We start from the raw sequence: 25,486 nt of genomic DNA on the forward strand, positions 1-25,486 counted from the left end.
GGATTGAAAGTCTGCCCTGCTGGGACAACCCTCTTCCCCCAGCCCACGCCACGGCCATTGACCATGCTTGTTGCAATGGCTTAGGGAGAGTTCAGGTCAGTGCACAGCATACTGCAGCGAGCTCTGGTGGAAGCAGGTTAGGTGGGGAGACCGTCTGCTCGACAATTCCCTACCGCCCCGGGCTAAACTCTGTGAGCTGCTCTAACCAGAGCCCCCCTCACCTGGCTCTTCAGACCAGCCACGTAGGGCTTGAAAACGCCACCCTGCTGCACTTAGCCTCGCTCCCAGTGCGGACAGAACAGGCAGCAGCGCTGGGAGTCATGTCCCACAAGCAGCCTCTTCAGTCTAGGGGCTTCCCTCCACCCTGGTCACACTCAGCAATTGTTATTCACGCAGGTTCCTCCCTGGCAGCTGCTGTGTCTTTGGAGGGGGAGAAATGTGCTGCTTGGATCTTCGGCCCTTGCAGCATCAGTTGGGAGGCAGCTGATTAGTTACAGGTGGGGCTGCAAATCCCCTTAAAGGGCCAGTCCCCCCATGACACTCATTGAGGTTTATGCCCTTCACATGTTAGTAGGTGGTTAGGTCACTCCCCCACCCCTCGCCAAGGCTGCATGTGCTTCAAATCTCACCTCTTTAAAGGGCCAGTTACCCGCTCTAGTTCAACCGTGATTAAAACAAGGGATCCCTGAGTGATCCCAGGGAAGCCTTGAGCCGCTGTGCCGCCCTGGCCTGCAGGGCAGCCCGGGTGAGCAAGCCACCATCTCGCCTTCCAGAACGGGCTGCTGGGTCGGACGGATGGGACCAACGCCCGTGCTGGTGGACCCGCTAGGGTCAATCCTGTGGCCACCCCAAGCACGTTGCAGGGAGCGTTAGCAGCAGTTTCTGCCTGGCCCCCTCCAGTGACCATGGTGCATCTTTGCAGCATTGTTCAAAGCTGCTGTGTGGGCGGACTTCCTTCCCCCCTGCAGCTTCTTCCCGGAAAAGCTCAACAAATGCCCCCAGCACTGACGCTCCTTTCCTGTTCATCACCTGCCACCTCCCCACTTCCACATTCCTATTTTAGCCTCCCCCATCAACCACCGCCCCTCTTGACTCTCCCCACCAGCTGTCTCCCTTTTTCCATTCGTCCCTTTCAGTGCTGGGGTCAGAGGTACCTCCCCTCTTTAGTTCTCTGTGCAGGCCCCCTAGGGCGCCCTCTGCAGACAGCGCCACACTGTCTCCGTCCGTCCAGTTGGCTCATCGCTGCGCACGGCTCTGTCCGCTCATCAACAGCTTCCAGCCACCAATGTTAAAGTCCACATCGTCCAAGCTGAGCTCCCGCATTTTCTCCTTAAGTGCCCATTGCTGCGTGGAAATCTCCCCTAGCCCATCTGGCTTCTCCCAGGTCCAGAACCTGGGCATCATCTGCACCAGCCCATGTCACATGAGTGGCATGAGACTGTTTAAGGTGCTCTAGACGCGTCGATAGGTAGCCATGGCCTGGTCCATGCTTGTGTGCAACGCCACCCTCTGCCAGCTGCAGTCGAAGCTGGGACTTCAGTTAGAAGAGAAACCAGCTGAATTCTATGCAAAGCCATTCGCTTTGAACGCAAAGAAACCTAACTTGTCTTAGACTGGAGAGCTTCTGGCGCATAACTAGCACACTGCCTTGCGTAACCGAGGGACTACAGTGTTTGTTTAATGATGGCGAAACCAAAACAGCCAGAAACCCTACTATTCTACATCATGGGGGTGGCTAGTTTATCGCTTTTCCTTTGAATGCTGAAGTGACACAACGATGCTTTCGGGAGAGCGTATTTAGAGAAATGGGATTGTCGTCTTATTTAAAAAAGAAATAACAAACGCAGAGCGCGCTAAGTGGAAAAGGGGTTGGCATAGGGTGATTGGTCTAAATGGGGTTAGATTAGAAATGAGCTCTAATGGAATCTGGCCTATGTGATGGGGGCTGGGCTCGGTACCACAATCAGACCCCCCCAAATCAACAGGGGAATCGTCTGCTCCTTACACTTACAGTCGCTCGAGCACTTTACTGAACACCTCAGATGCTGTGTGCAGATGGGCCGAGCTACCGCAGGCAGTCAGTAGCTCGTGCATTGCCCCACTGCTGCCTGGGGATGGCAGGGTGCTTTGGGGCATGCAGCCTTGGGCGTTGGGCTCAGTGGGATTGTCTCCCCCATAAGTAAAAGGCCTGGAGCGAGTGGACTGTCGGCTGATTGTGTTTTTATGTAGGTGTTAATGATACTTTGGATAACTCGGGTCTTATCTCGCCCCCTTCAGAGGCGAGGGCAGCTAGCCGCATTCTCCAGCACAGCTGAGTATTAGGGGCTTGAGGTGAGCTCTGACGGGCACCCTTAGTCCGACCTTGGAGGAAGCAGCCACATGATATTTCATAGTTCTCTCTCCTGTAGGAGCAGGATTATCCCCACTGCCTCTGAAAGCCCTCGAGTGCATGATCCCAGCTGTCCCCTGGCAACTACCCCCCTCCCCAGCTGGGCCGAAGGCAATTTAAATCTGCTGGTCAGTTTGCCGGAGCAGCTCAGGCCTCACCCTACCGGGAAAGGGCAGAGTGGAATTCTCCCACCTGACAAGGGGCTGAAACTCACCAGGCTTCATGGGCTGCAGCCCTGAGAGCAGGAGCCCTGAGGAAGCAGGTGTTCCTGGGGGAACAGACACTTCCCAGCTCTTCAACACCACTTTCTGAGCGAAGCCTGGAGCTGCCACCTCTGTGACCCCACTGGATGGGCAGAGTGGGCCCAAGCTGGGGGGAAGGAGGCAGTTTCCAAATTCAGTATGTGATTCGTTTAATCTCTACAGACCCACTCGCTTGCCCCAAATCCAGTGTGGGCCGGGAGGCGGAAAGCATTTATTCAGCCATTAAACATGATCTTCACCGCGTGACAAGCCACTAGAATACGGCATGTTTGTCATGCACTGGTCTGCACTATGCGGACAGCCCATGAACGCCACGGTGCGCTCCCGGGGGCTTTAGATCCCGCTATGAGGCCGCAGCTGGGTGGGGAGGGGGCCAGGATCCCAGCCTTGTTCTGTTAATGCCCACGGCTGTTTTCTCTCTGAGCGTTTCCTGGTTTACTTCCAAGTGGCTACATTTCAATTGCAGAACAAGTCTGGCATCTCTCCTCTCTCGTAAGAGGTGCTGTCTGCCAAGGCAAATATGCCAGTTCATGCCACCAGGCCCTATCAGACAGGGTGGGAAGGTAGAGTGCGGCTGATCAAACACCAGGGGAACAAACCCACTCGGGGTGATGGGCTGCTGTTCTGCCATTTCTGTCCCAGGTTAGAGCTTTTCCCCCAGGACGCTGAGGCGATACACGACGATTCTCCCGAAGAAATCCGTGCTGTTCTCAAAGGTGATTTTCAGTTTATCCAGCATTGTTTCTTCTGTCCTGAAGCTGTGGACGGAGCAGTAAAGGAAGAAACAAGGGCAGAGGGGTACATGACACACACACAACTTCCAATACAGCAAGAGAGTCACTCACCCAGCACAACCCAATCAATGCAGGTAGCGAGCTAGGGCACACGCTATATTCTCACCAAAACGGGGGTTCATCTCACACCCCCCAGCTTCCCTGGTACCCTCCCGCAAACTGCACAGAGTGCAAGGATTCCATCCAGCACCTGCTCCAACAGATTTACGGCCACCTGCCTTTCGATATGCCCGGGTTACACAGACCCTGCCCTGCTGACGTTGTGCAGCATTGAAACAACTTATGCAGGGCTGCGGTGGATTCTCCATCACCGGCAGGTTTAATATCAAGCTGGTTTTGGTTTTCTAAAAGATCTGCTCGACTTCAAACTGGCATTAATTCAAGGAAGTCTTATGGCCTGTGCCACACAGGAGGTCAGACCAGGTGATCACAGCGGTGCCTTCTGGGCGTATAACTCTATGGAAGAGCCATTCTAACCTAGCCCGTGGGGGTCATGGATCAGCGTTCACGCTGCACTCCCTGTCAGTACCCAGCCTTAGCCGTGGACCAAATGTGGTGCTGAATCCTGGTCACGTGCCACCTGCAGCACGTTGCGCATACGCTTAGCAGCCCTAGCCCCCAGTGAGAATGGAAGGATATCTGCAGGGCATTGATGTCTTCAGGGTAGAAGTCTGATATCTTCACAAGTTCTTCCCCTTTTCTGCCACCTAAGAAGCAAGAGGAGAGGACGGAAATGTCTGCGCTGGCTGCAGCGTTAGATTAGAATCACTGGATCTACGCTGGGAACTGGACGTCCAACGGTCTTTGGCACTTTTGAAAAATCCCACCCCATGGCTTTAGTACAGGACTGGGGGTCAGGCCAAGAACTGGGTTTCATTCCTAGTTCTGACACTTAATCTCTACAGTGCTATCTGTCCAGGTACCTGTATAGCCCTCATTGTTCTGGCCTAGACAAACCACTTTCTCTCTCTGGGCTTCAGTTTTCCTGGTTATAAAATGGGATCAGTCTAGGCCCTGTGAATTCAAATTGGACCAAAGTTCTCCCACACCCCAGCCCTGGGGAAAGACATTCCACTACAGAGATTTATGCTGAATTAAATACAATTGATACTGTAACATGTAGTTCAATGCAATCCTCTGCGTCTGGATATCCTGCCAGGCATTGCACAAGGCCACCCATCGAGCTGCAGAAGTGAACGCGCTGGGCTGTGGATTTGCGAGCCAGTGTCTCGCAGGCTCTTTGGCAAGGTGCTTTCACATGAAAGGCAGCGGAGTACTGCCAAGTGCTCTTCTGCATAGCAGTGCATCGGCCACAGATCTTTCTCTGGATTAGTTCTTGTCTCAGTTCACCTGGCCTGGCCGCAGCATCAGTAGAACATCGTCTGAGCCCCAGTCTGCCTCTGTCCCGTCATTAGAGCCCTTCCAATTCCCGAAAGAGACCCTGCAATCGACATGAACGAATGGCACAGAATGCGGCACGTTGTTCCCCAGCTGGGGAGGCTCTTTACCTTCCAGTGTACACAGCTGGCTCGCAAATCCACCCTGGAACTGAATCTGGAGTTGGGAAACCTTGACCGTCTGTGGAAATTCCAGCATCACCCACTGGGAGGAGCCCTACAGTCAGGAATGAAATGGGAGCGCAGGTTACAGTCAGCTTTCCATAGGGGCCACTCCACCAGTTACACCCAGCGAGGGCGGATTCTGCAGAGAGCCCTGTAAGGCCCGTAAAGGTGGGAGTGAGCACCGGTTAAAGTGCCCCCCGCCGTGGTTAGCCAGGGCCAGCGCTGTGTAGCCGGAGCTAGGGCACAGCAGAGCACTGGGGCAGTGCACAGCGCCTGGCACATGCAGTATTGCGGAGCGATGGCACAGCGGCCGGGCGCGGGGAGGCAAGCATGGCAGCCATTCTGTGCTCAGCAATAGCCCGCACGTAAGCTGGGCCAGTAGAGCCCGATTCCCTGATTCTCAGACGGGATGTTTGCTCCAGCGGGTGGACGTGCCACCGTTCCATTTTCCATGCTTGCCCTGACGGAGCAAGCACAGGGGGCGTCCGTGCAGCTCACCTGGTCCGAGTTCCAGCAGGTCTCCTCGCTCCCGTCGAACATGTGCTTCTTCCCGAACTGCTTGGCGTCCCGGTTGAGCACGGAGCTCACTCTGCAGAGACAGAAACCAGAGTCGCGAGGGGACGGGGCTCTGACGCCTAGTACAGAGCACGCCCCACTCCCACGGTGAGCCCTGGTGTCCGCAGACGCAAGGCCAGGCTTCTCGGGAGAGCGTCTCTAACAACGGCACTGCACCAATGAGAACAGGCTGGGATGGAGCCGAGTGTTTGGGAAAGGCGCCAACTACGCCGCCCCGGAGCCTGAAGTCCCCCAGAGCAGGTGCAGAACAAGCTGCCCCCGCCCCCCATCCCTCACAACACCGACCCTTCAGAGCCCCTCCGAGGGCGAGGAGGGGAGTTCAGGAGCCGACCCCGGTAACAAGCGGCTTCAGGAGCGTTCACTGAGCAGGAACGAGGCTGAGAGCATCACACTTGTTCCACTCAGGGCAGTGGGGAGCCGCCAGGCGGTAACAACATGAGCCTCTCCCAGTCCTTTAGCTCCTTGGGGCTTCAGCCCTGTGTGTGGAGAGCCTAGCAGCTGCTGGCATTAACACATAAACCACACTCTGTGAGTGCTCTGACCCAGAGCAGGTCCAGGGGAAACCAACCCCCCCGGAGAGCTCATTCTCTCAGGGGTGGCGGGATTTTACCCCACTGTGACTCATCCACCCAGGACAAGTTCACTACAGCCTGGAAAAATTCAGGCAGTGGGTTCTTCGGGACGCAGGAAGGAAAACTCACCTGCTCACAGTCTCCCTGCAGATCAAGGGTGCCGTGGGCATGGCGCTGCTGGAAGTATTGCTCCTCTCCAGCCAGGGCAACCCCCAGCACACTCCACTGATGAGGTTCGGTGCCAAAGCACCCAGGTGCAGCCTGCGATGGAGGGGCGCCTGGTAATGGGGCCGCAGCAGAGTTGCGGGGTTCAGAGGGGAAAGAGGATCCGTTCTCTGCGCTGCTCTGAGAGATTAACGTCACAGACCCCGGGTCCTGAAATGAGGGAAATGCTCCCCAGAATCAGTCGCAGAGACTCCAGGAGACAAGGAGCACAATGCACAGAGCAGCCTTAGCCAGCCAGCCGTGCCTTGGCTGGGGGGGTCGGGAATGAGGTGCAGTATCGTATGGGTCGCTGCAGATGCTGCCACACCCTGGGTCAGTACCACGGCCCCAGTCCTGCAAAGGGCAGAACCTGAAGTCAGTGGGGCTGCAAGCAGTACAGGGGCCCACCTGCAGAGATTGGGGCCCCTGTGAGGCACTTGCCTAGATCCTATTTTGATCCAACCCACCATCTGCAACCTCCAAAGAGAAACAAGATTAAAACATCCCCTGAACAAAACAGTTCATCACAGACTGCGTGAAAATGAGAGGAGGCAGAACGAAAAGAAACAGAGGCTGAAAACCCGGCCCCTCTTGCAGTGTGTCCCCTCCAGAGCAAAGAGATCACCCCGAGAATGTTAACAATCCACGCACTATTTCCTCCAAGCAGAGAACTGGAGTGCTTCCATCCCAGTGTTCATTTAACTCAAAAACGGCTAGAAAGATCTTGCCCACACTTAACTCCCCCCACCCCCACGCTCGCTCTCAGTTGGCACCTCCGGGCACCAATGTAATGTACACTAATAATGCCCCCCCCAATCCACTTTCAGGCTCAGACCCAAACTGGAAAATACAGCTCCTAGCGCAGTCATTCTGAGAGAGTCCCCAGGGGTTTGGCATCAAGGATTTGGGTTTTATCCTGCTGCCCAGCACCGCAGCCTCTGAGCCCTTCTCCATAAAATCAATACCAAGCGTAAGGAGGGGGATTCTATCCGGGGAAGCAAGGACTCTGAAAAAGATCTGAGGGTCATGGTGAATAATCAGTTGACCCTGGATTCCCGTCCTGACATGGTGGGTATAAGAGCGAATGCGATCCTGCGATACACAAACAGGGGAGCAGAGAGGTTATTTTGTCTCTGTATTTGGCGCTGGTGCGACCGCAGCTGGAATCCTGTGTCCAGTTCTGGTGCCCACAACTCACGAAGGAGGTTGATACATTGGAGAGGGCTCAGAGAAGAGTCACAGGAAAGATGAAAGGGTTCGAAAGCCTGTCGTAGAGCGATAGACTCCACTGGAGCTCAGTCTATTTAGCTTAACAAAGCCCTGGCTGGGATGATTTAGTTGGGGATTGGTCCTGCTTTGAGCAGGGGGTTGGACTAGATACCTCCTGAGGTCCCTTCCAACCCTGATATTCTATGATTCTATGATTAACAGAGAGAAGGTGAAGGGGGGGGGACTTGGTCCCAGTGCGTCATTATCTACCTGGGGAACAAACATTTAATAACGGGCTCGTCAGCCTAGCGGGGAAAGATCTAACCCACGAACCAAGGGCTGGAAGTTGAAGCGAGATATGTCTCCACTACAGACCTTACTGCTGCAGCTCTGTCGCTGTAAGGTCTCCCGTGGAGCCGCTCTCCGCCGGCGCGAGAGAGCTCTAGTTAAACTACACCACCCCCAAGGAGCGGCCGGAGCTCCGGCCACAGGAGAGCATCTCCCACCCACATAGCGCTGTCCACACCGGTGCTTCCGTCGGTCAAACTTATGTCACTGGGGGGGGGGGATGTTTTAGTCACACCCTGACCGACAAAAGTGCTAGTGTAGACATAGCCTCAGACAGAATCCGGCGCAGATTGATTGGGGGACGGGGGGGGGAATTAACCAGTGGAATTTACCACGGGTGGGGGCTGGAGTCTCCATCACGGCCAATGCTTAAATCGCTCAGGATGTTTTCCTAGAAGATCTGCCAGGGGGAAGTTCTAGGGCCCCCGGAGGAGCTGGCCCCAAAGGTCTCCTCTGGCTGTGCGCGCCCCGCCCGGGGTGTCCCCAAAGCCCGCTCCCAGCTCCACGGCTCAGCGCTGGGGGCCCCGTCCTGCCCCAGCAGCGCCCCCAGCCGCCGGGAGACCCCGGGAGAAGAGAAGGAAGCGCCCCCGGCCCCCCCCGCGGACCTACCCCGGCTCCCGAGCGCGATGCAGGCTGCGCCCTCACCTGCGCCCCGGGCAGATGGGCCGGCTGCCGGGGGGAGGCGCGCACCGGCCAAGGCGGAGCTGGGCTGCTCAGGAAACCCTAAACTGCTTCCTGTAGCTGCCGGGGCCTCTTAAAGAGACACCGCCCCGTGTCAGGGCCGCGCTGCGCCGGTTCGGGTCCCTTCGGCCCCTCTGTCCCCGAGCCCGGGTGGGGGGCTCCAACCCCGCCTTCCCGGTGACTCCCCGCGGTCACACAGCTAGTCTGGAGACCACAGGAGCCCCGACTCCTAGCCCCCGCCGGGGGTCCCAGTGCCCACTCCCCTGCGCTAACCACTAGGCAGCACTCCCCTGGCAACGCTCGCAAAGGAACCCAGGCGTCCTGGTTCGCAGTCCTCCTACCCCTGCCAGGGCCACGCTGTCAGAGGTGGGACTAGAACCAAGAGTCCTGGCTCACCCCGCCCGCTTTAGGCATTAGACCACTCACAGCTCACCTAATACCACTCTGTCCCTATCACAGCCTGAGCAAGCCTGGGACCCGGGCTTACTTTGTAATGAAAGAGGTGCTGGGACAGTGGGACTCCTGTAATTTTTTTGCATTCATAACTGATGCAGCAAACCCAGAGGTGCCGGGGCTCTGAACCGCCCGGCCCAGCGGCGCCGGGCTGTGAACCGCCAGGCCCAGAGGAGCCGGGCTCTGAACCGCCAGGCCCAGAGGCGCCGGGGTTCTGAACCGCCAGGCCCAGAGGCGCCGGGGCTCTGAACTGCCAGGCCCGGAGGTGCCGGGCTCTGAACCGCCAGGCCCAGCGGCGCCGGGGCTCTGAACCGCCAGGCCCCGAGGTGCCGGGCTCTGAACCGCCAGGCCCAGAGATGCCTGGCCTCAGCCCTGGCAGGCCCTGGCACAAATTAAGCCCTGCATGGGACCCTCAATGTCATACATGAATCCTCCAGCATCATTTTATTGCCTCCAGGATGCCCCTGTAAGAAAGCTATTAAAGGGCGTGTCGTCTAGGGGGTGGCAGAGAGGGGCTTGGTGCCAGGACTCCTGGGTTCTGTGCCTGCCTTTGGGATGGAGTGTGGACTGGTCTGCAGCAGTCCTGACTTCCCACTCCGGGCTTGAACCAGCCTGTGTCCCTGACTAAAATGGGGATAAATGCTGCTACCGTGGCATGCAGAAGAAGGTGACAAGACCCTGCCAGATAGGGCCATACCTGTAAATCTTACAGAACTGGACTGGGGCCAGAGCAGACTGGATACAATAGGAGGATGGGAGTGTAGTGACAAAGCGCCCCCAGTGGTTTATGTGTAAAGGCTGCAAATGTCGCCCTGGAAGTGTTTAACTATTAACCTCAATGTGCGCAACTCCCTGCCCAGCAGAAAGCCCCTTTTAAAATGCAGATACCAAAAAGCATCTGTGTGTGTGAGTGGAGGGATGTGTCATGACTGCACGGCCATTGGTGCACGTGCGAACAGGAAAGGAGAAATCCCGGGGAAGCCAGTGCATTTATTCCTGTGCCCTGTCCTCACCCTGAACAACCAATCCCACCCTGGCTGAACAGACACACGGGACATTTTGGAGGAACAAAATGGGGAAAAATGGAAACATTTTTGCTCGGAATTAAACAGGCACCGGGGCTGTTTTTCCTACACCAGGTTTGTGATAATGACTGCAGGTGTCAGACAGAGCCAGGGCGGGTGGCACATTAGCAGCTAGATTGTCTTTCCAGTGCTTTGGCCCATCACTTTAAGCAGAAGTCAAATTTTTCTTTACAACCCCTTAACGGCCTCTAGTGCTTACAGCTGCAAAGAAAAGGCTCCAAATGTGGCTCATGGCATTGCCCTCTTCCTCTGTCTGCAGAGAACAGTAATATTTGTTATTACTATTGAAGGAGCGTCTGTATGCAGCGCTTTCGGGGTTCCCGGTGCTGCACCGGGTGAGAATGCACGCTTGGCTCCTCCCACTGGGGGCTCTCTGACTGCTGGGGCCAGCTCCAGGACTGTAACCCTGTCCCACGCAGCTGCTAAGTGCCTCCCGGGGAAGGCTCGGTAATGGCACAGAGACAGGGGCCCATTACATGCAGCGCGGTGGCAGGGGAATTACTCAGAGCAGAACAATCAGGGAAGGAATTAAACAAGTTGAAATGATGATCTGGAAATTGCTTGAACATAACGACCCCGGCCAATCAAGGAATGTCCCAGTTCCTTCGGTTCCCGGGTTAGACGTTTGTCGGGGGTCACTTAATGTTGCAAACACAACCTCTTATTTTGTAGGCTACTTCATCCTGCCACTCTAAGCACTGTCACTGTCTAAGCACTCCCGCCCTCCACATCAGGGCCCCCCTCACCAGGCAGGACAGGTGGAGTGAGGAGAACAGGAGGGGAGGAGAGGAAATATCCTTCCTAGAGCTGATCAAACGGAGTCCCCGACGGATCCCTCAGGCTCTAAGGACTCGGTTGTACGGGACTGAATGACCGAGCCAAAGACAGAAGCAGAACTGAGGGGCAGAGATTGATCCTGCAGGACAGATTTAATTTATGCCACGGATACAGGGTTCCCCTCCCCTGCCACACACCCCCTCCTCCCTGTGGGGGTTCCAGCAGAGACACTTCTACCAGAATTGCCCCGATGCAGGGGGAGTGCTCCAGTGGGAACTGCCAGCCAATGCAGTTTCGCGCAGCAGACTGGGGAACCCAGCCCCTGGTGTCTGGGACAAAGGAAGGATTATTATCCCGTTTCACACCCAGAGCAAGGCCCAGTGACTTGACCAAGGCGTCTGCGGCAGAGCCAGGAACCGACCCCAGCTCTCCTGATTCCCAGGGGAATTCCTCTTCCTCCACAGAAAGTTCCCAAGTGGTGCTGCCAGCAAGGGACAATGTGGGGTTCTACCAACACCTGCCACTTGCATGCGAGGGCTGGCCAACGAGAAGAGGCCAGAGTGGTCCCCATTGGGGGAGGCGCTGCCAGGGCCTGGGCCAGCTGGTCAAATTGCCCGTTAACCAATGGGAAATCCAAGCTGGAGGCACAGGTTGGATTAGCACCGGGGAAGCTGAGCATCAACAGTCCAGGATGTGGAGCTGCGTCCCGACGTGCAGACGGGCACACTGGATTTCTGTGAGCCAAGGGGGAGGGGAACCCGGGGGGCAATGGCACCCATTGAGCTTTTATTACACTGGGAATTACAGGGCCAAGACCCCGCAAAGCTCTGTCTGCAACCCAGTCACCAGAGACTGAGCCTGGCTCAGAACCGATTCACGACAGTCGTGCCTGGCTGGTGCGGCAGGCGCCGCACGCCTTGGAAATAGGGGGCTGCATTTCACTTCCTTTAACCCATGTGGCGGGGCCAGTGACTTGACAGTGGCCTGAGGAGTGTGCGCCAGGGATCAGTGTGTGTGCGTGTGTCCTCCTGCGTACACTTGCTAAAGGGAGAGCTTGTGTGTTAGAGCCTGATCCAACGCCCACTGAAACCAGCCGGGATCCCCACTGGCTCCAAAGGGCGCTGAGTGGAGCCCTTAGAGAGCACTTGTGCCTGTGTGTGTATGGGCGTGCAAGTGTGTGTGTGTGTGTGTGTGAGCTGCTCTCAGCACCAGTGCATAGATCTCAGCGTACGGCCCCACAGAGCTCAGCCAGCCAGGACTGCCAGGTCAGGGACAGCGAGAATGGAAACCATTGGATTCAAACGTAGGGAGGGGTCCCCAATACCTTGCCATGGGGAGGGGTCAGGCTCAATGTCAGGTCCCACAGGAACCCAGCAAAGAGCCCCCAGCCCCTCCCTGAAGAGCCCCCAGCCCGCATCAAATACCCCCGACCTCACGCCAGCCCTTAGCCAGAGAAAGGCAAAGCCAGTGTAACCCACTGGTTCTATGCTCATTGCAGGTCACCCCGTAGTGGCTGGTCCTCCTATGAGAATTACAGCAGCTAATAGAGTCTCTCCTTGTGCTGGAGGTCTCTGTTTTTAGCACCGGTTCAATCCCTGCCAAGGACTCGTGGGGCATTGCATGGGACCCCTCCCCGTTATTCAAGTATCCTAGATACAGAAACGTCTCGAGAGCCCTCGGGACCGACACCCGCCTCCCCTCATCTCACGCAGAAGCACTGCAGGCTCTCACCGGGTTCGGCGTATTCACCAGACAGAGGGACCAGGCCTCTCCTATTCCCCCTGGGCCCGAATTCACCCACTGACTTCAGTGGGATCACACCAGGCACAGATCTGAACCGGGGGGGGGGGGGGGGCAGGAATTCGGCCTTTGAACCCCGGGCCTGCTAGGGAAGGGTTGGCCACAGGCTGGGCCTGGGCAGTAGGTGGCGCTGGTGGCCCACAGCGGAGAAAAGCCAGCAGGCCAGGTAATTGCCCGGCCCCTTCTTCTTCCTCTGTCTGGCTGCACCTCAGCCAACAAAAGCGCAGCCGCCTCTGGAGGCAACACCTGGATTCGCCCCAGTTCGTCGCTGCACATTATTAAACTGGGACCTGCCGGGGCAGAGCAGCCAGCGGTGGTGGAGAAGCAGGGAACGACTGTGAAAGAGAGAAATAATCACACACACACACACACACACACACACACATACACACACACACACACACACATACGCATACACACACGCACCAGCAGCAGCCGTCTAAAATTAACCTTCCCTGGCATATGGTGCATTCTCACTTCTCCAATTTACCTGCAGCTTTGCAGGGGCGCCCTTGGAATACAATGAGTCAGCTCCAGGCGCTCGATCGCCGGTCCCCAGCACCCCCCTGCCTTAGGCAATCTCCCCAGCCGACGCTCTGCGCGAGGAAATCAAACTCAAACCCAAACGCATTATCCGCAGCACTCCCGAGCCTCCAGATATTTTCCCCGTCACTGTGTCTGGATGAGTCACACTCCGAGCGCACACAGCCTGCCTGGGCATGCTGAAAAGCAAATCGCCCCCACCCCAAAGCCTTCCTCCTCGCGTGATCAGCACTAATTCACCCAGGCCAAGGCTGAGACCAGGGCTTGGGGTCTGGTGCAATCACCCTTGGGTCCCCAGTGACCACAATTGGAGTCCCCCCCCCCCACGTGTGTGTACACACACACATACACACACAGCACCTCCGAAAAATCAGGCGTCTCACGCTGAGCTCTGAGAAATTCGTGGCCTCCCTACTCAGGGGCCACTCTTGAAAATCGCAAGCGCTTGAGCTCCGCCCGATCCCCTGATTCCCTCCACCCTCCCCATTCCGCAGTCCAGGAGCTGCAACGGGACCTAGCGGCTGGGTCACGTGGGAGCCGGGTGTGGTCCGTGGTATGTCACACGTGGCCTAGGGCCTGCGGGGCTGTAATGGGGAGCCAGGGGGCAAGTGGGCTCCTAGCAGACTCAGCCTTCTTCTTGCCCCCCAGCTCCCAGCCACCCCTGACTCCCAGTGACTGACTCCTACGGCTCGCTTCCATCGTGTCCCGTCTCAGGGCTCCAGCACTGAATTGTCCCGTCTGGAGGGGCCCAGCCTCTGTCCCAAGTCAGGGGCTGCGCATCTCCAGCGTTGGCGGCCCTCGGTGGGGACAACGGCTGGTCAGGGAGCCAGCATGGGGCCTAAGTCTGACTGAAGTCTTGCTTTGCAGGCTGGTGCATCGGCCCTGTGCTTTGGACCACGCCCCCTTGGCGTTTGGAAAGCGCCTGTGCCCTCCCCAGCCAGCCCTGGGGCACTGCAGGGAGATTGCACCAGCTCACTGAGCCAGGGAGCACGGACACTAGGCAGCGCCCTGCATGGGGGGAGGGAGGGGATGACGACAACACAGCACAGGGCACCAAATGGGCATCATCCGGGGGCCAATGTGCCCTGCACCTAGTCACTGGCAGTGAGCAAATTAACAAAGCAAGAAAGCCGCACAGTTAACAAGCGGTGGAATAATTAACCAGACTGCAAGAGCAGCACCAGTCCATGAGGATCACTGACCCTCAGCCATAGACTTGCTGCTAATTGCAAAGGATAACCCCCCCCCCCCCCCAGCAACCTCACCGCCCTATGGTGGGGAGGGAAGGGGAGCTCTTACAGGCCTAGCTGGGGTTCTCTGCTCTGCTCAGCATTGACCATGACCTGGTAACAGCTGGGGCAATGGAATCGCCCGTCCCAAGCAGCTGGCCTGACCCAAGACATCACAGCTGCCCTGGCATCTCCCGCTGAGCTCTGATCCTGGGGTGCTGCCCCCCCCCCAGCCAACGACAACGACTGGCACATGTATTACAGTAGCACCCAGAGGCCTTGCTGTGCCCGGCGCTGCTCAGACCCAGAACTGACATCTGAACTACACAGAGGGGCGACAGACTTGCCCAAGGTCTGCCTGCAGCAGAGAAGGGATTAGAACTCAGAACTCCGGAGCCCCCGGCCCACACCCCGCCCCTCAGGCTATGCTGCCTCTCAGCTAGAGCCAGGGGAATGCAACGGTGGAGCCATCGTTCCCCGGAGCGTAGCACAGACAGTCTGATGCTTACACAGCACCTTTCAGGGGGCCAAGCCCACAGCAATGCTGACCCTTCGGTGTTAGTGGCGGCTACAGGTGCCCAGTTCAAGAGACGCACAGGGCCCGGGCTGCCCCCGGCGCGTAGCGCTCACTCCGCTCACCCTTCTCCAGCAGCCCTGTCCTGCCTGCTCCTTTCTTCCAGGTCACCGACGTGTGCAATGAGCTAAATCAGCCCCCAGCCCGACCCCTGCGGAGCTGCCCCTGCCTGCCATGGCCGGGCCAGGCACATCCCTGCCGGAGCCGCTCACCCGTGACTGACCTCCCGGATTAGCCTCGTGTGCAGCACTGCGTCGAATGCCGCAGTAACCGATACCCCAGATCCCCTGTCAGCCCCTGGGGCTGTGGCCGCGCTTGGTTTGTTCGGCATCATCTTCCCACTGCTTACAGGAGCCAGATGAGCCACCCAGGGGACCATCGGACAAGTGCAGCCGGGCATGGATAGTGCAGGCTTGTACACACGCACACGCATGCACACAGACTCACATACAAACGTACACAGGTGCACACACACGTATACATGTACCCACACATGCATGCACAGAGCCTCACGTGCACACTCCCAATAGCGTGTACACACACCACTGCTCAACCAACGGGCTTCAAGCCTGAAGCACGGACAGCCGGCCTCTAGTCCATGGCCTCCGGCTGAGGCTGCTAACGAGGAGGGTGGTAACTGAAGTGGGCCCAGCTCCCCCCCCCACCATTCACGAAGGCCACCCAACAGCACCAGCTGATAATGGTGCCACCTGGGCTGGAGTTGGGGTGAACAGTTTCACATCCCCCCAAATTCAGTACTGAATATCACTGCCCATTCAGGGTGCTCTGATGGCCCCTCCCCAGCGGGAGCAGCTCTCAGCTGGCAGACGGCGGGTCTGGAGAGCGGAGGCCCCAGATGCTGGCCTGGGGGTGTCTTCTGGAGGAAGCAGAGCTCGAAGTGCAGGGTGATGGCAAAATGCATCAGTCAAGCCAGGCCTGTGGCATCCATTCAAGCAGTTGTGGGTGTGCTGCGGCCCAGGGTAGCTGCAAGATGCCAGCTGGGATGCCCGGGGGAGGCTGATGTGCCCCTGCCCATGAGGAGAAAGGCCATGCTGGGTTACAGGGTTATAATGTCTTTCATCCCCAAAGATCCCAAAGTGTTTATCGATTGCATATACCTGTATGCAAGGTACCCACAGCCCACCACTGACATGCAGCCACCTCGGGGTGCTGCCTGCCTGGGCTTACCAAAACAGCAGCTTAGGACCAAAAAAAGAGGAGAATTGCAACCGCTTGACACTGCAGCAGGGAGCTGGGGGGGAGGGAAAGGACACCAAGGTTAACACCCATGATCATTAAAGACTGTGAGTCCTTGGGCCTCAGTTCCTTTCCCCTCCCTGAGCCAGGCTGCGCAGGAGTGGCCAGCAGTGGAGAATGGACAGAGCATCTGGAGGAATTTTGAAGGTGGCCCCAGCAGGGGAGCGATGTGGGCTGGGAGTGAGGTTCATGTCAGATCAAGGAGAAAAAAGAAAAAACCGTGTTTGATGAGAGGGAAGCAGCAATCAAGTTTATTAGGCTCAACGATCTCTGAGCTAGCAAAGTTCGGCAGCCAGGCCGAGGGCTTGTCAAGCAATGCGCAGCGTTGCCGACATCTGAGACAAGCAGGGCTGGGCGCTCTGCACCGGCCTGCTAGGGGGTCTTATTGGGATGGACAGGAGCATGTCCCAAGAGGCTAACCCAGCGGGTGTCGGGGTGGGGGGATGGGTTTCTGTGCTAGGTGAATTATTAACCCTGGAATGTGCCACTTTGTTCCAATCTGGGAAGCACAATTTTAAATTCAGATGAATGTAATGAACGAACAGCAATACTGAGCCGTGGCTGACCAGCCCCTGACTCGGCCCCCGCCTTGCCGAGCAGGAGGAAAGCTGCTCCCTGTTTTGCAGATGGGGATCCGACACCCTAGGCACCATGTTCTCCCATGGGCCACCCACAGCTTTACCGTCGCTCTGGCGCTGTGCTGCCAGCCAGCTCCAAGCGTGCAAATATCAGACGTCCCCCCAAAATCACATCACGAGACTTTAACCCGACTAAACGCCACGTCTTTTGTTTGCCTTTGGGGTGCAGAGCATTTAGGGGTCCCATCGTCAAGCTTTTCTCCACCATTCCGAGAACTTGAAACCCACTGGCTCTCTGGTGTGCCTGGGAGGCAAATGCAAGCAGCGTGCGGTGCCTGGGGTGGTGTCCAGGCCAAGGGAAGGGGCTCTTCCCGGGGAGGCCTGGCCAAGCAGGAAGGCGGCCCAGGCATGCTCCGAGCCACAGGGGGAGTCTGTGGCAGAGCCAGGCTTCGGGCTCAGGAGCTCCCAGTCCTTCGATTGGACCCCCAGCCCAGGCATCACCCCTCTGCCAGAGCACACGCGCCTCCCAGACACTCTGCTGCCAGAGGGGGGGTCGGCCCTTCCAGCCCAGCTCTCCCCATGCCCGCCTAGGGCAGTGTTTACTTCCCCTAAAGCTGGGGGAGTAACCCCCCACCACCACCACCACCCACACAAACAACAGAGCCAGGGAGCTGACGGGAAACCGCCACAGAGGGCCGTTCCCGGGCCCCTGCCCGTGTTCCTCAGCGGAGGCTAATGGGGAGAGACGGTTGCTCGGGGCAGCGTCTGTCGGCTCAGATTAGAGGGCGCTCGCTGGCTGTGGGATTCCTGCCCCCTGAGCCACGACGGGGAAGGTGAGAAATCCGCTGCCTGAGCCATCGGCAGCCAGTCCCTGGCGCAGCCTGGTGGGCCAGGGCCAAGTCAGCTTCCGCGGGGCCTGGGGAGATTCACATGCAGTGGCAGGAGATGGGGCTTCGTGGGGCTATGGATCAGATTCCAGCTGGGGGGGGGAGGGGGGGGCTGATTCTCTGTTCCCTTGTCCCTGGGCTTGGAGTGGAGCTTTGTGCTGCCCACGTTCAGGGGCACTGCAGGGCCCCGCCTGGCTTCTGGTATCAGTTAGAGCCACCTCAGGGCTGCTCAGCCTTACGCTCTGCTCCCCATGGCTGCTGAGAGGCAGAGAAAAGCCACAGCGCAGTGCCCTCTGGCCATGCCCCGGGGCCACGCTAGGCCGGGGACTGGGAGCAGAGCGCTGCGCAGGGGGGCTTCTCCGCTTTATGCTGCCAGAGTGTAGTAAAGGGGCTTTAGCCAGGTGCTGGAGCGATTTCCTTAAACTTCCCAGGATCTGTCATAAACCTTCCCCCTAATTTTACCCCCTTCTTTCCTTCTTCCCTGCCTCCCATCCCCCACTGCGAGACATTGTCCCTTCTCCCTGGTGATTCACACCCCCCCCCTCCGCCCAATCCCCAGCGCCAAGCGAGCGGAATTTGCATGGTAATGAAGGCCTGGGAGTTGCAAAATATCTGGCAATCATGTTTGAAATCTGTTCAATTAGCAACTTTTCAGGACTATTTATCCATCATGTCAGCAGCTTGGAGTGCAGAGGGAAAAAAACCCCACCCAGCTTCTAGAGATTGCTAATTGAGCCACTTCTGATGTGCGTTTTGTCCTCGTTTTTTCTATGACAACTGTGCAGAATGGAAGGTTGCCTTTTTTTCTCCTCTTCCTTTAGGAGGCAGCTTTTAATATGCTAGTAATTAAGGGCTCGTTTGGCTCAGGTTCCTTTAAAAAAAAAATCTTGCAGAAGGAAAAAAAAAGTCATTAACAATAACAGCGCTTTTATTAGGGGACCAGACAGCAAGTGTGAAAAATCGGGACGGGGTGGGGGGTAATAGGAGCCTATATAAGAAAAAGACCCCAAAATCAGGACTGTCCCTTTAAAATCGGGACATCTGGTCACCCTAGCCTTTACCGCAAACGTATTGGCACCAAACAGTGGTCAGGTCTTCTGATTGGCAAGCTCACTTGCTGTTAGCCAGGAAGAATCCAAACTGCCCAAGGACCCCTCTTATGACTCTGGTATGGTAGCACCTCCAGACCCTGACCGAGATCACAGCCCCATTGTGCCGGGCACTGCGGATACACAGCAAGAGACAGGCCTGCCCTCCAAAAGCTCACAATCAAAATAGACAAAAAGCATTATTATTAGTGGACAGTGAGTCTGTGGCAGCACCAGAAATCCAGCTCAGGGCTCCGAAGCCCCAGATCATCTTTTTTGCCTGTCAAGTGGTGGGTGAACAGCTCCAGTTTCATGGGTTTAAATTTAGACCCAAGACTCTTTCTGTTCCAAGTCAGGTAGGGTCAGTAATGGCTGGAAATCGCTCACTGCCATTTGATGGCCAATTTGAACTGGGTTTGGTGACTCTCAGCCAGGTCCTGGTGTTCCGGGGTTCACGTGACAGACCCACCAAGGTCTGAATTCACAGATTCATAGATTCTAGGACTGGAAGGGACCTTGAGAGGTCATCGAGTCCAGTCCCCTGCCCGCATGGCAGGACTAAATACTGTCTAGACCATCCCTGATAGACATTTATCTAACCTACTCTTAAATATCTCCAGAGATGGAGATTCCACAACCTCCCTAGGCAATTTATTCCAGTGTTTAACCACCCTGACAGTTAGGAACTTTTTCCTAATGTCCAACCTAAACCTCCCTTGCTGCAGTTTAAGCCCATTGCTTCTTGTTCTATCCTTAGAGGCTAAGGTGAACAAGTTTTCTCCCTCCTCCTTATGACACCCTTTAAATACCTGAAAACTGCTATCATGTCCCCTCTCAGTCTTCTCTTTTCCAAACTAAACAAACCCAATTCTTTCAGCCTTCCTTCATAGGTCATGTTCTCAAGACCTTTAATCATTCTTGTTGCTCTTCTCTGGACCCTCTCCAATTTCTCCACATCTTTCTTGAAATGTGGTGCCCAGAACTGGACACAATACTCCAGCTGAGGCCTAACCAGAGCAGAGTAGAGCGGAAGAATGACTTCTCGTGTCTTGCTCACAACACACCTGTTAATACATCCCAGAATCACGTTTGCTTTTTTTGCAACAGCATCACACTGTTGACTCATATTTAGCTTGTGGTCCACTATAACCCCTAGATCCCTTTCTGCTGTACTCCTTCCTAGACAGTCTCTTCCCATTCTGTATGTGTGAAACTGATTGTTCCTTCCTAAGTGGAGCACTTTGCATTTGTCTTTGTTAAACTTCATCCTGTTTACCTCAGACCATTTCTCCAATTTGCCCAGACCATTTTGAATTATGACCCTGTCCTCCAAAGCAGTTGCAATCCCTCCCAGTTTGGGATCATCCGCAAACTTAATAAGCGTACTTTCTATGCCCTTCACAGATAGTCCGTCCAATCCATTGTGACTTTGCTGCAGCCCCGGCATTTTAACTTCTGCTCTGGGTTTTCTGAGGGCTCCCTGTCATTTTTCTAATCCAGCCTGAGCTTCATTTAAACACTGAGGCACAAGGGGAAGAAAAAAAGAACCAAGCTCTTCCATCTCCCCAGCGCCTCCCACCTGATAGTAATTTCCTCTCCAAAGCCTTTTCAGCAAATTGTCTGGTATTCTTCCCAGTTTAGAGAGTGCTCATCTCCCAACCTGGCACCTGGGAACTGGGGATGGTCAGTCCCTGCGATGGCAAATTCAGAGCTGTGCACAAAAAATATCACCTCCGATGCTTATTATCTGGAGCTGCCAAGCCAGAGACAAACAATCCAGTGATGAGTGGCTGCCGCATCGCTCCAGACCCCCACCGTTTACTTTATTTTTTGACAATGCTTCGCCGGCACAAAAAGCAAAGACATCGCGGAAAACCCGTAACCAGGGTCTGGATCCTAGAGCCTTCCTCAAAGCCACTTGAAACTGACACAGGACTTTTCCTTGCCTTCAGTGGGTGCTGGGTTGGGCCCTTTATAAAAGGAGGGCAAAGTTCCTAGTCAATTTCAAGCCTACATCCCATGTCACCATTTCCCCCCACTATAAACTCAAAAGGATAACGGAACCCAACGCCCTGCGCCCAATAAAAGCCAGCGAGAGCAGCCAGAAAGCAGCCCTGCTTCCCAGGGACTATTTTTTATGGACAACACAGTGTTTTATGATGGACATTTACAGGCAGCTGGCTATTCCCCCTGCGTTTTACGGGCTGTCTCTACGCAGACACAGAGCTGTCAGCCCCGGGATTGCCATGCAAATCAAACCCTTCTTGCTATTTTTTGCCTGCAGGATAAAATTACCCCTCTGATGCTGATTGCAGGGAAAGCGACGCCCCATCATGACTGCTGCGAGGCCCCGTGGGTGGGGGTGGGGATGCATCTGCTTTTGCAGGGAGAAAACTCCCCCCTTCATCCAAGATCATTTGGATGAAAGTTGTTACTGTCGGAGTCTGAGTTTAAGGGCAGAAGGGACCAGCAGATCATCTCACCTGTGTGTCACCGGCCACTGCCCCACCCAGCACCCCTGCCCCAAGCCAACAACCAGAATCAGGCCAAAGTATTACAGCCCTCAGGAGACTCATGCCACAGGCAAAGAACTGGAGGGACCAAGGTGCTGCCAATGCCCGAGGCCCTGCCACAGCACATGGCAGGGAACTGCTTAGGTGAGATATGCATAGCAGGCAATACCCACCCCATGCTAAAGAGAAAGGTGAAAACACCCCAGGGTTCCTTCCAACCTGACCTGGGGCAAATTCCTTCCTGGCCCCACATCCGATGAGCGAGCAAGCAGCAGCCAGCCAAACAGCTGAGAGAGAATTCTCCGTCCTGCCAGTGGCTGTATCAGTGGCCTGGGTGAGATGAATTTGCTGGCTCTCAGTTCTGCCACTATTGAAGTTGGGACTAATTGACAGACTGGGTGTGTCTACACTGCGCACTAAGCCCAGACTCTGACTCTGGTTTGAGCCCGAGCCCCCCTTCCATCCGCACACAAATCAGTCTGCACTCAAGTCACCAAGAGGGCAGCACCCAGGTCCTAGACCCCGGCTAGAGGGATGGGTCAGAGCCCAAGTCCTGCCGTGACTCAGGTCCACGCCCTGTCAAGCCGCAGGCCCAAGCCAGGTCTGCCCAATGCAGTGCGGACGTGTTAGCGCGGCTCTGAGACCCTGGTCCAGCATTGTAAACCCAGGTCGCTCGAGTGTGGGCTTGGAAACACTGGGTCCCACAGACCCAGGCTTAGTGGGAAATGTAGACATACCCAGAGAGACCAAGGACTGAATTCCACATAGCCAGTTCCCTGTCACCAGACAGTCCCGGGCACCATCACCCTGCACCAGATCGGAATGGCGAAAACTGGCCCCCACGTTGCCGTGGGCTGCATCGTTTTACGAGGCGCGGGGCACCCGTGAATTAGATCTTTGCTCTCTTTGTGCTCCGGGCAGGCGTGGAACCAAGAACTCTGCAGCTCGCGCCCCAGCCCCGCCCCTGAGTCTCCTTGTGACTTTGGTCAGGCCACTCCCCCACTCCAGGCCTCCCTGTCCCCATCTGTAAAACCGGGAAGATAGGGTTGCCAATCCTCCAGGATTGGCCTGGAGTCTCCCAGAATCGGCATCCATCTCCCGGTGACTAAAATCCGGGAGATTTTAATAGGATATTTTAAGAAAATGACATTCCGTCAGTTTTGGGGGGGGAAATCTCCCGGAATAGCTTCAGTTAGAGTTGGCAACCCTAGAAGACGATACTGAGCCCCCCCGTTCAGAGCGGCTGGGGAGGGCTCAGTCATGTTTGCAAACAGCTGTTCTTTCTCTCTGATAATCATCCCCATTTCCAGGAAGTCTCGCTCCAGCTCGGCGCTCTCGAGGAACGATGCGGACAGTCAATGCAGCTGTTTCGTTTTCTCCTCCAGTGAGAGCCGCTCAAAAGGCGGTTGCGAGTGAACAGAGAGGCCCCTGTGGCCGGGATTCCAGGCTGCGTTCCAGCCCGGCACTTAGCCGCCCATCGGGGGGTAGTTTGCATTTTATAAAACAGCTAATAGAAAAACTGGTGTTTAACAAGGAGCTGCCTGGGGCTCAGCCCCGGCCGGTCCTGGTGCCAGGTCCGCGGGCCCGCGTGCACCTGCGAGACCGGGGCTTAATAAATCCATCCTGGTAAGGAAACCAGAACCATTTTGGAAGGACCTAATCCTTCAAGGCTGCAAGAGCTCTCAGCCCCCATTGAAGTCATTGGGAGCGGGCCCAGCACCTGGCAGGATCCAGGCCCTATATGAGGAACAATAGCGCTGATAACACAAAAAGCCCACACACAGCTCAAGAGGCTTGTCTTCGCTGGAAGGGAGCTGATGAGGGCTAGCCATTGATCGGGAAGCCTAGTGCCCAGGAAGCGAGCGCCGGTGTCTTTTGTGTGCCGGGGGTCTCGGTGCGGGAGTTTTGCTGGGCACTCCCGGCCGGCGCAGCAAGCTGTTTCCGAACCAGAAGTGGGTGTTGTGCCCTTTTGAGTTCATTAGCTGCAGCAATTGGTTTCCACTTCCATGTAAACACTGGAGGTGAGAGCTGAACGCAGCACAGAGGCTATTCAGAACCTGCTCCCGCACACGGACAGGGCCTCTGCAAACCCGGCCCTTCACCTTGATTTTCTGGCAGGCTGAGGAGGGAGCTGACCTACCGCCGGGGCTGCCGTGCATTGTGGGGGACGTGGTCAAACCGTGCCAAGGGCTGTGACACATGACGGAATAGGCAGCGCATGCCCTGGGGGAGGGGGGCAGGGTGTGGTCAGGCGGGAAGTGATGCTGTGTCAGGGGAGAGGTGGCCAGATGCTGGGCTGGACTTGCTCAGTTAAGCCAGTCGCCAGCCCCAAGAAAACGAGCCTTCGGCCTCACCGCTGGGATTTCAGGGAGGGTTAAACTGGAGTCTCTCCACCCCAGCCCAGGCCTGGGCCAGAGCTTCCTCTCCGGAGGTCCTGCACCTGCTCCCTTCAGCTCTATTCCACAGCGTCACTGTCAGCGTCATGGAGCGGATGGGATTGCAGGGGAGGCCACATGCCCGGTGCTGCCCTGGGCCAGTGACAGCAACCCCCCGCGATTTCGGGTGTCCAAGCCCCCGACACAAGGGGGCTCCTGGCTCCCACCAAAGCAGACATGGCTCAGCCACCCCGAGGGGATCGGGGGAATCCTGTAGCCCATTCTAACGGCCAGAGCACAGGGCTAGGAGCCAGGAGCCCCTGTGTTCCAATCCCGCTCCCCACACTGCCTCCCCAGGAGACCCTGGGCAAGGCACTTGACAACTGCCAGACGCTGGGACTGGACACCAGGGGATGGATCACTCAATAATTGCCCCGTTCTCTTCATTCCCTCCGAAGCACCTGGCACCGGCCAGTGTCAGACACAGGATACTGGGTTAGATGGACCATTGGTCAGACCCAGTGTGGCCATTCTTATGGTCATTCTGTGCCTCGGTTTCCCCATCTGTAGCAATACTTAAAGGACGGTCGGTAATGTGCTTTCTGGGGCAGCGGCTGTCTCTCATCCTGTCGGTGCAGCCCCCAGAGCAGCCGGGCCCCGGTCTCAGTCGGCCTCGAGGCAGCCCTGTGATAGGGAGACCGATGACAGCAAGACCCCCACGCCCAGGGAGACGGGGAGAATTATTCAGCTTCTGTTTGCAAAGGGCCGTGCTGACACGTGCTGCCCGACAGGAGCAGACTGGCGCTGCCCAGAGCAGTGGCATCACAGCAGTGTTGGCATCCTCCGACCCCATGCCCTGCCCCGACCCCCTTGCTCCTTTCTCCCCACAATTATCCCAGCAGGACTGTCCCTCTGACATTGCCACACTTGGGGCATCGATCTTGGGGACAAGACACTTTGGGGAGCGCAGACCAGGCAGGCACCACGTCTTCCGTGCCCGCTGACCAGTCATCACGGAGCCGGCAGGAAACGCAGCTCCGTAATTAATGCTCTTTGCTAAATAGGATGATCGTAGTAATAATGCGGCGGCATTTCACAAGCAGCTTTCTGGGCTGGGAAGGAGCTCTCTAGAGCAGAGACTAATATCTTCCTCTGGAAAGAGACGGATTAGGGGATATCATTATAATTATCTTATTAGAACCATGCAACTAAGGCCACAAACCAGCCTCTCCTCCTAGTGGGGTGAGGCAGGGAATGGGCTCGCTCTTGCCAGTCGGGTCGCTCCAGCCCAGAGACAGCCGAGCTGGGGAGGATGTTCCCTTCAGCCCGGGATGGCTGAAGCTCACCACAGGGCACAAAATGGGGTGTGTAATAAGACGGACAGGTGGCTAATTTCAAACCGATGTAGGGACGTTCTTTTTCAGCGCAGCGCACAGTTGGCCTGGTTGATGGGGTCAGGAGGGGTCTCCCCCAGGGGAAGGCTGTCCCATCACGGCAGGGCTCCTTGCACCGTCCCCTGGAACAGCTGGTGCCAGCCACTGTTGGAGACAGGATACTGGGCTGGCCTGGGATGGACCCCGGCACTGATTCTGCCTGGCAAGTGCCATGTTCCTATTTAATGTGGGGGAGAAGGGAACCTGGGAAAGTTCAGACCTGGCTCTAGAGCCAGACTGTGCAGCACAGGCCCGTGTCTCTGTCACGCGGCTGGCCCCATCGGCAGCGGGCGGCT

At 56.5% G+C, this 25,486-nt stretch overlaps 1 protein-coding gene across 3 annotated transcripts; it reads right to left on the reverse strand.

Annotated features, from left to right (window-relative positions):
- Nucleotides 1-1,993: 1,993 nt before the first annotated feature.
- On the reverse strand, nt 1,994-15,195 carry NR2C2AP (nuclear receptor 2C2 associated protein). 3 transcript variants are annotated; one of them, XM_024219094.2, is made up of 6 exons: nt 15,125-15,195; nt 6,286-6,531; nt 5,507-5,597; nt 4,955-5,060; nt 4,086-4,153; nt 1,994-3,412 (listed from the first exon to the last, which is right to left on the reverse strand). In XM_024219094.2, the coding sequence occupies exons 2-6, from the start codon at nt 6,324-6,326 to the stop codon at nt 3,296-3,298; spliced, it is 423 nt and encodes a 140-aa protein (XP_024074862.1). In that variant the 5' UTR covers nt 6,327-6,531; nt 15,125-15,195; the 3' UTR covers nt 1,994-3,295. The 3 variants fall into 3 exon arrangements, with proteins under 3 accessions (XP_024074862.1, XP_024074861.1, XP_024074863.1); XM_024219093.3 differs by lacking the exon at nt 15,125-15,195 and adding an exon at nt 8,527-8,597; XM_024219095.3 differs by lacking the exon at nt 15,125-15,195 and adding an exon at nt 8,527-8,553 and having other exon boundaries at nt 6,286-6,501.
- Nucleotides 15,196-25,486: the final 10,291 nt, after the last annotated feature.

Source organism: Terrapene carolina, unplaced genomic scaffold (genome assembly GCF_002925995.2).
Source record: "Terrapene carolina triunguis isolate 2854851 unplaced genomic scaffold, T_m_triunguis-2.0 Scaffold194, whole genome shotgun sequence".
Taxonomy (NCBI): domain Eukaryota; kingdom Metazoa; phylum Chordata; order Testudines; family Emydidae; genus Terrapene; species Terrapene triunguis.

Excerpts from the sequence above, each read along its gene's own strand:
- NR2C2AP (XM_024219094.2), bottom strand. The coding sequence starts at position 6,326 with ATGCCCACGGCACCCTTGATCTGCAGGGAGACTGTGAGCAG. Across the intron at positions 5,598-6,285 it reads TGCAGGGAGACTGTGAGCAG|AGTGAGCTCCGTGCTCAACC; the intron begins GTGAGTTTTCCT and ends CTGTCTCTGCAG. Across the intron at positions 4,154-4,954 it reads CCAGCTGTGTACACTGGAAG|GTGGCAGAAAAGGGGAAGAA; the intron begins GTAAAGAGCCTC and ends CTTGCTTCTTAG.